We start from the raw sequence: 14,597 nt of genomic DNA on the forward strand, positions 1-14,597 counted from the left end.
TGGTTGTCTTTCGACACTTCTCGAGCATTCTCATGCACCTTGGTAAATTGTCCTACCATCTTTTAATTAGACGTCCTTCTATTTATCTTTTCCCATTTCTATGGTACCACTCTATTAGGTGTTTTGTCTATTATCCGACCTTATTATATGATTAGTCCAATTCCATTTGAGTTTTCTTATTTTTCTTATACATCGCCCACCTTTGTAATTTTTCTTATTTTTGAGGTTGTCCATCGATATTTGTGTTGTTAATTAAATTGGAATATATATAGTTACAATAATATATATTTTTATAAGTTTCATATTATAATGACCCTAAAAATCTCTTTTTTCCTACAGCGTGTAATTTGATGCATCTGGTATACTCAAAAAGTCTCATGACGTTCGAGTATTTTTTTGAATTTCTTCACTTATATTGTGATTAAATCAAAAATGTAAAATGATAAAGTTGTAAATATTCATTTACAAGAGGGAATCAGCCACATCTTCTCGTTAATACTCAAACTTTAACGCATTGGTAGTAAACGGAAAATTATATAAAGTTTTTCATATTTTTTTATAAGTTTTATTGATCTAATTAAATAATTTTGATTTTATACCTTCAGACATTTTTGAATAATTGAAGGACATTCCATTTTTAAATTATTTATTTGTTAAATTATTTATTCCTTATACAGTTACAGTCCCACAAAATAGGTTCAGTTTGACTGTTAGATAAAAAATACCAATTACAACAACAATCGAACTCGTGAAATACTCATTATAAGACTTCCGAAAATACAAATATATTATATTATATTTATACACAAGCTGTCTTCAACGTTGACTAGATATGATTTCAAGTTTGTTTTAAATATATTATTATTGCTTTCATGTCGGGTGTCCGGGGGTAAACTTCAGCATATATGAGATGCGTTTCCTTTAGGAAAGTGCGGTACGGACGTGTACGGTAACAGAAGTCAACTTATTCCACCGTCAGTTACTTTTGGAACAACATATATAACCTCAGTCTTCGATTTAATGCCCTGTGTGATTAGTCATTGCACATCATTTTTAGTGGAGGATAATTACTGCCCTCAATTTTTGCTAATTAGTGACCAGTACTTAGTATCAAACTAATTGGTAATTTTTACACTTGTATCTATTGTAGATATCTGTTTCTAGTACTTGTTATTTACTAGTAATTTAATAAATTTAATTTGAATATTTTCCAGGTAATCAAAACATAATCTAGTAAAGAATAAGGTTTCAGTATTTAGAATTCAGAAATGATTTTGTTAAATTAACTTACAATTCATTTCAATGATATTGACACTTATATAAGGATCTCGATGCTAGCGAAGTCATGGTTAAATGGTAGTATATAAATGTAAGCTTAATAAGTATTACAATGGGAACATGAATTCGAATGAAAAGAATGAATTTATTTTAAATCGATCTCTTTACATATACGTCATAGTCATAATGGTGGCATTTCACTTCGCTATTCGTATTCGCGTATTTGTCTGATTCGCCGATGTGAAGTGGCTCTATTCGTCTATATTTGACTGTTCTCACGAACAAGATGATTACGCTATTACACGAACATCCCTAACCGCCCGCTTGAAGGTTTTTTTGCAACATATCAGACGAATTCGAATATGTTCGTTTGCCTACATTCTACACGTTCATTTTTCGTTCGATGCATTGTACTATTTTCTAATAAAGTTGCTAATATATTCGTAAATGTTCGGTGTATTCACTATTCATGAACGATGTGTAGAGGGTGTATTCCTGTTAATCTGACTTCAACACGAATATAAGTCCGAAAAAAAAGCGAACACCGAATAGCGATGTGAAGTACCACCATTAGATTACAATATGTTTAAACATTTGAAAAGCTTATAAATAATGACTGCATATTTTAAATTGTCATTAAATCACTACAATATGCGGAGACTGCATCGTGGGATCTTATAAGATCAATGTCAATTAAATATTTGTTATAAATGTCACGCAGCATGTGTTGTGTACTTGTGTTGTTCGATGTAAATAGTGAAATTACTGGGCAAATGAGACTTAACATCTTGTGTCTCAAGGTGACGAGCGCAGTTGTAGTGCCGCCTAGAATTTCTAGATCTTTCGAGAATACTGAGCGGCATCGGCATGAGCATTACCATCAGCTGAACTTCTTGCTAGTCCCGTCCTTTATTGTCATAAAAAAATTGTTACTTTTATATAATGAAATAATGATACTAATAATGTACATACACTAAATTCTAATTTGTGTAAATATATTTTACAATCAATAAAACATTGTATTACTAAATAACCTTTTCTTACATCATCATATTAATATATATAAAATTTAAGTAATAGCCTAAGCTTTTCTCAAGTTTAACAATTTCGATATTACATAGTTCAACTGAGATTACTTTTAAGTTATCACATTTTATCGGTCTGTTAAAGTAATTTCAGAAACATGGTGAATGTAGCAATATACCAAATAATTCATCTTTTGTGTGTCAATTACCGTTTTTTTTTTAATTCGTCGGTACTGGCAGACAGCTAACATGATAAGGAGCAAAATTGTGTACTACGCGGACAAAGGTGCAGACGACTATAGTTATATATAATAACGTTACAAAATATCAACGTTACGTTAGTAAATATAGATCGTTGCGAAGTATTAATTTCGCATGCATTTTTCCTATTGTATCGCTACATAAGTCACGTAGATTAACCCGACATGTTAACATGACGATGGTATGTACAATAAAATCTACTTAATAATAAATAGCACACGTTACCTTCAGTAATAGCCGGAAGCGCTTTGAGACACAATTACGGAATATAAAATTATTATGGTAGACATCGTTTATCCTTTGAACGTGACTCACAGTTTATTTATTTAATACTAGCTTTTGCCTGTGACTTCGACGTATAGTTCGAATCGCACTCTCTCGGGAACTCTAATAAAAGAAGCGGACCTCTCGGCAGATATGAAACATCTCAATTACTATTAAAATTTATGATAAATATGAAAAATCTGTTTATATTCTAATTATCATCAAAATTATATATATATATATATATATATATATATATATATCAAAAGTATCTATGTCTCACTGGTATGATAGGCATAGAATTAGACTACTTATTTAGTTATTTATAATATATATTTTATATTAATATAAATACATAATATAATACATACTATTAAGCTGTACAGTTCCGAATCTTTTTATTTGGACATAAGGAACCCTTACACAAAGGTATGAGAATGTGTGTATTACGTATGTGAAATTCGAAATGGCCGTTGCGCAAAATTGCTTAAAGTAGATTAAAAAAGTAATCTGAAATTATATCGCTACTATCCCGAGATCTTTGTAAACTACATTAGTTATAATTTTGCACGGCAGCCATCTTGGATTTAAAAGGTAATCCCAAATTATATCAGTATTACGCCGAGATCCTTGTAAAGTACCTACATACATATTGTTTAAATCATTATTTTACGTGTAATAGTTGATTGAGATAATTGAGAGGACAGCCGCAAACGTACGTAGGTACATCAAACTGAGAAGTAAGCTTCCTCATGTGATCTTTCCACAACGATACGACATGGGTTCCTTAAAAAAGTGCGTATAATATCTAATAGGCTAACTATGTTACTGTGATTCCATGGGCAGCAATGATCACTTGACCACTTGATGTCAGATGCCCCTATGCTCGTTTGTCCTCCTATTTTTAAAATATATATGAAGTTTTATACAGAATATATTATCTGAGGCTAAAACAAAGAAACAGTTGCTTTTTATATTAGAGGACTCAAATGGCTAAGTTAAAAGGTTTAAAGGAAGTCTAATGGAAGTCAAGTCAAACGCTCCTATTTTTTTAACAAATGAGCAGATTTCTATTCACCAGGAGACCTTAATAAAGACATTTTTTTGCTATATGCCCCTGAAGGCAAGGAAATTATTTATTGAACTTACTTTGAGCATAACTATGAAGAAGGGAAATGCCCCTAGGTCAAGCCACAATGGCTTTAACTGTAGCTTAAACTGGAAAAGGTACTCTTTTGAAATATGGGAAAACAGCTCACGTTGCCCTCTGCTTATTCTCTTTAGCCGTGTTGTAATTCTTCTGTGCAATATATCTCTATCTTAGCGGAGTAACATGACTCAAGTTCTCCATTCTTGCACATTTTTATCATGTAAATGTTTGATGATATTGCTATTGCACACAAGGATGAAATATAGCTTAAAAAACACTTTACAGCCAAAATCGTGTAGACCACGCGTCCGTTGAGTACGAAACACTTCACTTGGACACTTTTTGGTAGCGGAAAAGCTTATGATTTCGCGTCACCAACATGCTAATGATTGGCATGACATGAATAATATATATATATATATACTTAGACACTTTTTTAAATAGGTGTAGCTATACCTGATTATAGCTGGCGTATTGTGCAAATTAGTGCTGTGTATATCTTATAAGTGAAATTGAATGTATTTATTGAAAAGTTCAACGAATATATACTGTGATTTGTTGAAGTAGTATTTTTGTTTGATTAATATATAATTGAAAATAAGTTTAAAAAAAAAGTCAAACTAGTAATTTAATAATTCTTAAAGAATTTGAAATTGCAAATTTTAATACGAAAAGTTCTAAGTTTTACTTGTAACGGCAGTCTCCACAACTGAAATTTTTTTATGATTCAAGTACAGTTTGTAAAACATCTACACGATTAATTACAATAAGTCATTTTTAAGAAGAGATTCATTAGAATCTTTATTAACTTTCATTAGAACAATGAAAGTTAATAAAAAGTGCGTGGATAACAGCAGAGCAGAAGCAATCTGATTATACCGTGTAAAAGACAAATTAATTATGGAAGGACTGTCCTCGTGTCGAAAATGCCTATAATTTAATTGGAATTACAGACAAGATGAGAGTGGTAATATTTTAAAATCTGGATGTAAGTACTAAAATTATTATGTAAGTAGGGCTAGGTTGGGTTAGTGCCCACACACGCTTAATTTAACAGCTTGCACCCTGCTCCACCTTTATAGCCAATAATAATCGAATCAAATTCAAATATTTTTATTCAAAATAGGATTCAAAATCACTTATTGAACGTCAAAATCTACCACCCATTCAAAATATTAATGACCCACTAAGTTTTCTTTGAGTGGTTTATGACTATTTGGATTCTACACTCCTTTTCGTGAACGGTGATCCTTTTCCATTTAGTTTCTGATTTTAAGTAAGTGAAAGTTAAATCTAATGTACATTTGAGAGTCCCGGGAAAATTATTACATTTTTCGCAGATGCATATATTCTCTTATCGTTTTATAATCGAATAATGTTTTTTTTAAGTTTATCTATACTTTATATATTTTAATAATACATGGATTATTTGACAAACAAGTGTATTTTCTTACATTCTTCGTAACTATGCATTTAAGAAGACAAAAGACACTGGAATACAGACATAAATCAATTAACTCATTTCATTATCCATTGCCACCGGATAATTATTTTTGACGCCAACGATCGTTCTTCCACATATAACTTCATATCTTGTGTCGGGTACGTTTCCAATGCATTTTGTGGCAAACGTTGACAATCTCAGTGCCCTATTCATAAGTGATCACCGCCGCTGCTCACTTGTAACACCAGAAGATTCACTTTGTATTATTTCCATAGTGTAGTATTTTCAAACAAGCCATTTAATTTTTCATTCGGTTTCAGAAAAACAAAAGAATAAGGTCCGTAGATACTACCATAGACTTATTAGCGCATAGACAAACAAAGCGAGAGAGAAGAACATCTTTAACGGAGATACAGCGAGAAAAACGAATCTTTTGTTACTTTTACTGTAGTATATTGAATATAAAACGCACACAGTCATAAATCAAAATTGGTCACACATAATCTCGTAAAATTTGTTGTTCCAATTATTTGCCATCTTGCTAATCTTTGTTTTAACCAAGATATATTCCCGATTCTTTTATATGTCCTATATATTGGAGTGGTGACATAAACTATACTATAGACCCATTTCAGTGTTACCAGCGTTATCAAAAATAATAGAGGAAATAATGATGAAAAGACCACTGAGTTATCTGAAAAAAAAAACTCATTATCTGACAAACAATATGGTTTTCGTGATGGACGATCTATTGAAGATGCTGTCACAACTTTAACGTTCTTTATTGCCAATGAACTACGAGTATATCAAGCTATGAAATATGTAGCTGTTTATCTAGACCTTAAAAAAGACTTTAATACCGTTCACGTTCCACACAAAACACACATCTTTAGCTCTTTTTAAAGACCGTTATCAAAAAAGAGAAGGTTAAATCAAGACAAAATCTTAGTGAAGGCTATGGTATGGTAAGCCTATGGCGGCCCACAAGGGAGCGTACTGGGATCGACATTATTTCCGATATAAATAATATGTATTAACAACTTGTGTAATGCCAAGATAATATTTTCTTACACGGATGACACCGAAGTAGTCTCCTCTAATCTGAAGAGATTAAATTTCTATACACGTCTTGTGTTTTTATTTATTAATGTACTTAAATTTTTTGACCCACTCAAGGTGGGTCAATTTATATTTGACGTTTGAGTATCTTTGTCGCAATTACTTTACATATATTCCAATTATACTATATATAAAATTGTAAAACGATGAAGCTGTAAGCATCAAGCCACTTTATCTCATTAAAATTTAAAGCTGAACCTTAACATCTTATCGAACATTTAAAAAAATCACAGACGGTCGCAAGGCGCTCGTTTGATCTCCGATGATAGAATGACGTCTACACTCTTTGCATTCGCTTTAAAAACAACAGACAGTAGGTATCTGAATTTCAAATATTTTCTTGAGCACACTGCGTTGTTTTAAATTTATTATGTATCGTATAAAACACAGTTTAGCAATATCATGAGTGCAATGACGTATTTTATTGATTTTTGTTGTCTCCGAAAAATATTTACCTGGTGTCATTTAATTTGGTAAAGCATATAGTGGATTTATGAAGATTTAAAAATGCAAAAATAATACTTAATTTACTTAAAAAATGGGGTTTGATTTGGTTTGCAAACATCACAAAAACTATTTTAGAAATTATCTGTTTAAAGTGTATAAATTTCCCAGAGGTGTGAAAATTCGACCGTGAAACGGCTACTCTGCCATGCTCAATCCTGTTTTTGGACACTTTATTTTAATAAAAGTTCAGGCACTTACTCGATAAACGAATAATCAATAACCGGTCAATAGAAAATAACACGATTGTTCAACGAGCATTAAATTCATAATTTTTATTTTTTTCTAGTGGAATATGAACAAGTGCAATTGTTAACAGTGTTTTCTATCCTTGGAGATTCTTGAAAGAATAGTCAGAATAGTCCACCGTTGAGCAAATATAAAAGAACAATTTCTTTCTACTATTTACTACTCACCAGTGGGAGGCTCCTTTGCACAGGATGCCGGCTAGATTATGGGTACTACAACGGCGCCTATTTCTGCCGTGAAGCAGTAATGTGTAAGCATTACTGTGTTTCGGTCTGAAGGGCGCCGTAGCTAGTGAAATTACTGGGCAAATGAGACTTAATATCTTGTCTCAAGGTGACAGGCGCAGTTGTAGTACCGCTCAGAATTTTTGGGGGTTTCAAGAATCCTAAGCGGCACTGCATTGTAATGGGCAGGGCGTATCAATTACCATCAGCTGAACGTCCTGCTCGTCTTGTCCCTTATTTTCATAAAAAAAAAAATACAAAGGGACCCACATAGTTGTTAAAATAAAAGCTACAGTTACATTCATAAAAACTTGATTTCCAGCCGCAAATTGAGGCTTTCTTTTATAAATTACTCTATTTACCATTACTGATAGATATATTGTGCCAATAAATAATTCGATGGGGGAGGCCTTTGTCCAACAGTGGACCGGCTCATACGATGAATTAATTGGACGCAAATTTTTCCAGTCCGTCTAGAACCATTCACTAGATCGCTCATTCAATTAATGTTTCATCAGAAATAATAAATAAAGTGTGTGTACATATGTAGGTACGCACGCAAGACATTATTTTTCCTTGGCGTAATAAAACAAAAATCCTTAAATTTTTTATTATTGCTCGTGCTATTTTACGTAATTCGTAGAAAAAACAATGTTGGGATAAAGAAAGTGGCTATTAAATACAATCAGTGGGAATATTAGTAATTTAGTTAAATATCATTAAATTATTTTTATACAACCAGAGATTTTTTTTTAAACTTGTATATAAATTGAAATTTATTTAATTCTCGTCCATAGTTGTGGCGCAGTAGACATATTATTATGAGTTACAAGAGGCTTGGAATCTTAAGTATGACACAATTGACCAGCTAATGTCAGGGTGTCGAATTTGAGTGACGGTGTGCGCGCGTATTGTAAAAATTCACTCTGATTATTTTTCCCTAACGCGCAAAAAGAATTATAACTTCAATAAAATAGAAAGGAAATTGTATAAAAAGCGATCAAATAAGGCACTGATAAGGGTGTAATTTGTTGATTAAGTAATTGAAATTAATAAACATGGGGGTGCTCCAAGCAAGTCGGCGCAGTGACGTCATGATTGCGGATGTATTATAAAGTGCGCGGGCGCATGCGCGGTTCATTCGCAAGTTCGCACGCAGTCGGCGTGCCGTGTCTCATTGTGCAATTTAGTTTCGAGTGGTTGTTGTGTATCGACTATCAACATGCCAAAGAACATCTTAGCCGAGATGGGCTCCCAAGTGGGACTCACACCAGCCCGACAGAATCAAAAGGTCAGTCCTTACTAGAAATTAATACTTGCAGTTATAAAAAACCTGTCCAAATAAATTACACATAATATTTTTCGAAACATTTTCATTATTAACGAAAGGTAATGTGAATGCTCTTGAATAAATGCATTTGTGAAAAATAGGGACTCCAGATTAAAAAAAACTTACATGTTTACTAGTTTTGATCATAGTTAAAAAGAAACTAGATTTTATTATGAAGTTCAAGGCATTCACTTTAATTTAAGCTTTTATTGGTTTGTTTTTGCACTTATTGTATCTAGCGAAATTACATATTAGAGGAATAATTGTAACATGTTATGTGGATGGTATTTTGGGCCCGCAATCCGGCAGTGATCAGTGAACGGCTTGTCTCATGGTCAGCCATAAATAAACCTTACTCCGCCGGAATACAATGTCAAAACCCAACACCAATGAAACATTCAACTATCAAAGGTATATTTTTTAGAGAACCAATTCACAAAACTGTAATAATGTACACGTCATTAATATAGATTATAACAAATAGATTAACTTTTACAGGTGTATACTTTGTATTCTAAATATTTTATAGTTTATATATTTTGTAATTAAAACATGGAGTTTTTACGGACGAATCATTTCTAACAAGTTTGTTATAACAGAAGAGCCATCGCGGCAATTTTATTACATTTCATTAAAATGACTTCAGTAATATATTCACTTAAACTGACACGAATAAAAGCTATCACAATGGAACAGATATTTCAATTCCAACAATAATATTGCCTTTTAAATACTGAATTGCACAAATGCATTAGGACAGTTTAAATCACACCTTACTTACCGATACTATATATTCATTTGCTTATATTAATGTAATATTAGTATGAGTTAACGGCAATTAACGTTAATTTGTAATAATATAATGGTTGGTTTTATATTTAAACTATTAGAAAATTATTATTATAAATTGAAAATATGTTATGTGCTAATTACGATGAACAAATATTAAGGAAGTCTTTAAATAAATAAAATATTCCAACAAGACATAATAAGAATTACCCGGATCACGTCTTAATAGAGATCCGGACTGTTTAGTTTTAAGAATAACACAGGAATTCAGTCTTTGTATCAAGGTTGGAGTATTCACGTATGTTATTTATTAATTGATGTTAAATACGTTGAATGCAGCACAACAGTGTTATAGAAAACAGTTAATTATAATCTTGTGTCACACAGTTACAATATAATTATTTTGGGTTACTAGAAGCATCTTAAACAGACTCAGAATCGATATATAATATATTTTTATATTTATTTTTGGGTTTATATAATTAGTCTAAAAGTTTATCTATACTATAACTAAAGTCGTATAACAACCGATATAGCCCAGTGGTTAGTGACCCTGTCCACTTAGCTAGTCATCCCGGGTTCGAATCATTTAAATGATGATTATATGAATGTTTGTTCCCGAGCCATGGATGTTTATATGTATGTTTAAGTAGATAATTTGTTTAAAAGTTATTATTATTATTTAAAATAACTTGTTGTTAGCATTCATAATATAAATACCATTTCTATTCGATGATCGAAATAATTAATGCAGTTTCATTAATTTACTAATTAATTAGTTTATCATTCATCCTTTTACGACGATGTTTCACAACTATAATTAATTAACAGAGCCTGAAACGATATTGCGATTTCTCTGCTGTTGCAATAGAATACAAAGATGAAATAAAAATTATTACCATATATAATTTACAAAAAACACGGCTTACACTCCGGGGGTACCGGCAAGAAGTGCTAGCTTGAACATTAACACGCATTTTTAAATATTTCGGAAAGGTGAGGGAATAATTTCGCGCGAATTGCTTTATTTATCAGTATAAAAATACTAGCACTTATGTAGTTCAATACAATATTCATTTATTGCGCTATCGTACCCAAAAATGTCAATTTTTCAATAACATAAAAATTTTACACTTATGAACTATTACAATTATTTTACATTAAAACATTTTATCTCTCAGAAAAAATAACTTTCATCTATAATTTCGAAGACTCTTTCACCATCTTCATTACCAGCACCATCTTCGCCAATCTCTAAAACTGATACGATAGGTTTATGGGAGCTGAAGTAAGAATCGAACAATTTTGATTCGAATCTATTTAAATGTCTAAATAAATTCTTACGATTTTTCAATCAGGTCACGTGTCCTGACGCGAGTTTAACATTTTATACTCATCCCAAGAAAAGTGCTTAACGCTGCTAAAGAAGTTTTCTCTTCAAAAAATTGCGTGCGTACAAGTATACATGTCAGTATTGAAACCTGCATTGAGCATGAACCTCTAAACTGCATATGAAGACCTGGTACACGTTGCTAGGATGACACATGATTTCAACCGCTATGAAAGACATTACTATCACCGCTACCACATTTATATTCTCCTGGTGTCTATGTAGTATGTACTGCGCCTGACGTCGGAATACAATAAAATTTTAAATAAATCATTTTTTAAGTGTTTTATTTAAATGTGTAACACTAGCGCTAATCAAAGAAAATGTTTGTATTGGCTATTTGTAAGATGTGTGTTATGTAATTAAACTTTATCCAAAAAAACATGGATGAATCAGATCAAATCAACAAGAGATCATCATGACAAAACATCAGTAAAAGAAACAGAGAGATACCATTTATCATGTTCTTAGTTAGATTCATTTGAATGATGATTTAAATCCTCACCTTTGACATTTATTAGTAATTCAATAATAAATTTTCGTAACAAAATACCAGATATTAGTTGAAATTTTTTATTTATATCATTTTATAGGTCATCGGATCGTTTTTTATTTTCTAAACAATCAACTGGATCAAGAATTGATTGTTTATTTTAGTTATTTTGCGTAGGTACGTATATAAAAATTTGTACACGAAATAGTTATTTAAGAACTTATGCAGGTTTAGTACAATTACATCTTATGAAAACAATAGTCTTACCACAATAACAGTAAGTTCAAAAACACTTTTAAACTATTTAATTACGTACGAAAACGATTGGCTTTGAGTGAGTAATTCTGGGCCAATACTCGTATTTATTCAAATAAAATGATAAGAATGTTAAAGTATAACGTTAAACAATTAATGTTTTCTGTTGTTTTCAAATTATTCAATTACAATTTCAAATACTTCTACCTATTTTTATCATACACATTTACGTGCTTACAAATAAACTTGGTATTAAGTTATACCTGCGAATAATCCAAGAATATGTAAAATGTTTACTTTATCGCTGACAACACTGTCAATGATAATTTTGAAGTTTTCTTTGATTTAAGCAACCTTGCAAATAAACGCGGGATACATTATGCGTCCGAATAAACCAATCATAAGCAAAATGTCTATTTGTAAACATTTTGAATATTCTTGGTTTATACTCAGTTATAACTGTATACCAAGTTTATTTGTAAGACCGTTAAAGTGTTAATATACCATTCGATAGCCAAAGAATCAAAGAATATTTACGTTAAATCATCATCAGCCGTTAGTCGTCCACTGCTGGACAAAGGCCTCCCCCAAAGAGTTCCACGACGATCGGTCCTGCGCTGCCTTCATCCAACGTATTCCGGCGATCTTGACCAGATCCTCAGTCCATCTTGTGGTGGGCCTACCAACACTGCGTGGAATGTGGAATGTGACTTATTGACACCGATGGAGAGCGAAGATACCTCCGTAAATTTTCAAAAATAGTATCCTACTTATATTATAAATGTGAAAGTTTGTATGTCTGGATGTATGTTTGAACTTCTTTAATGCAAACACTACTGAATGAATTTTGATGGAACTTTGCAATAATATAGCACACACACCATATAGGCTATAATTTATAAAAATATTATGTGAATTATCTTTTCATTTAAATAAAATTTGAGTGTCTGTTTGTAATATTGAAATAACTTTTTTTTACTAAATGTTATGAATACATAATATATTATGAATACATATACGATACATACACCAAAATAACATTTTTTACAATTTTTGTCTGTCGGTCTCTCTGTCTGTTTGTTCCGGCTAATCCGGCGACTTTTATTGGCAGGTAGTTGATGTAATAAGGAGTAACTTAGGCTACGTTTATTTTATAAAAATAAAGCAATATCCAAGAAACGGTCTACCTCTAAAAAAATTTATATGGCAAAACAACGTTTGCCGGGTCAGCTAGTATGTAATATAAGTCATTGTAGACAGAAACAACTACGAGATTGTCTAAACTGTCTATCGCTGTATTATGATATTACCAAACACGATTTAACCTAATTGTTATAATTAAATTGATTCAAATCTCATAATATATAAATCGTACTAATTAATTCGTTCATTAAAATTGTAATTTCATCCAATAATTGCCTACTTTACAAATATACACTTATTAACATATATTATGTATTAATATTAATTAGCCCAATAAATCGACGGTTTGCTGTCAAGCTTATGTTTTTAAGGAAATGGTTTTGCAACAATTATAAAATACCCCTTCTGAAGTAAGAACCCTAGTGATATTGAGAACTAAAACTCACTGAACTCAAATTCAAGAAATATATACTTACAAACACACACACAAACACAAACATACATACATACACACACTTCCATAGACACACACACATACGCGAATTTCTTTTATTTTTATTTTGTACTAGCTGACCCGACATACGTTGTTCTGTATATAATAAATAAAATAATGTTTTTATATGAATTTGTCAATAATATATCATAACATCAAAAATTACTTCGTAAAATATGCACCCTGCTGTCGTAATGAAATTGTTTCGCAGCAGAACTGTCAAACCGTGCGTCAATAAATTCTCTCATAGAAATTATGTATGGACACATCAAAGGAAAAACAAATTTGTTGTTTTTATTTAATTCAGCAGCATTTTCCTATTTATTCACCTTTTAAACCTTCTCTGGACTTCCACAAATAATTCAAGACTAATATTAGCCAAATCGGGCCGGCCGTTCTCGAGTTTTAGCGAGACTAACGAACAGCAATTCAATTTTATATATAGATAGATTAATATAGGGGAAGAGACCTCACGACACAGGGAATCCTAGTGTGAGGCCAGAATACTTGTAAAATTAAAGTTACTTACTTTGTACCAATGTATACTTTGTAACAGATATTTTCTAACAACTATGTAACTAATATGGTACCCCCAATAAATTATTCTATTCTAAAAAAATATTCAAGCTTTTTTGAAAATGAATGCTTACTATAGAAAAGCAGATTATATTATATAAGATGGTGAATATTTCTTGATTGACTGACTATAAATTGTATAGTATTGTCAATGACGTTCTATACATACATTGTATTAAGTTATTAAAAGAATACTAAATATATTTGAGTAATTAATTAAAATTATTCAATAAATATCTTCGTTTAACGAGGAAACAATGCGTTTGACGGTTGTCAAGGAAAAAACCTTATTGCCGTGTTAATTCCAGGTCGATATGATATGGTTACCTTGATAAAAGCACTTTATGCATTTTAAGTATGGCCACAAAATATGTACAAAATGACACACGAGTCCATAGATTGTTTTTATAATAAACTAGCTGACCCAGCAAACGTTGTATTGCCGATATTAAAATCGCGATACAAAAGTAACTGTTGATCGCCGTAGATGGATGAAAATTTGAAGTTGTATGTATTTTTTAATGCTGACTCATAATCAAATAAATTTAAAAAAAAATGTCAAAAAAATATTGCCGTAGACCACCCTTAACATTTAGGGGGATGAAAAATA

At 31.4% G+C, this 14,597-nt stretch overlaps 2 protein-coding genes across 2 annotated transcripts in view; one reads left to right on the plus strand and one right to left on the minus strand.

Moving 5' to 3' along the window:
- LOC126979067 (uncharacterized) overlaps positions 1-14,597 on the minus strand; it is a 377,271-nt gene that overhangs the window by 43,936 nt on the left and 318,738 nt on the right. The gene's annotated exons all lie outside the window — the stretch shown is intronic.
- Positions 8,666-14,597, plus strand: part of LOC126979052 (proton-coupled amino acid transporter-like protein CG1139) — a 64,203-nt gene continuing 58,271 nt past the window's right edge. The window contains exon 1 of the mRNA XM_050828234.1: positions 8,666-8,809. Coding sequence (XP_050684191.1) covers positions 8,741-8,809 — 69 coding nt within the window. The 5' untranslated portion in view covers positions 8,666-8,740. The remainder of the gene's footprint in view (positions 8,810-14,597) is intronic.

Source organism: Leptidea sinapis, chromosome Z (assembly GCF_905404315.1).
Source record: "Leptidea sinapis chromosome Z, ilLepSina1.1, whole genome shotgun sequence".
In the NCBI taxonomy this organism is placed as follows: Eukaryota; Metazoa; Arthropoda; class Insecta; order Lepidoptera; family Pieridae; genus Leptidea; species Leptidea sinapis.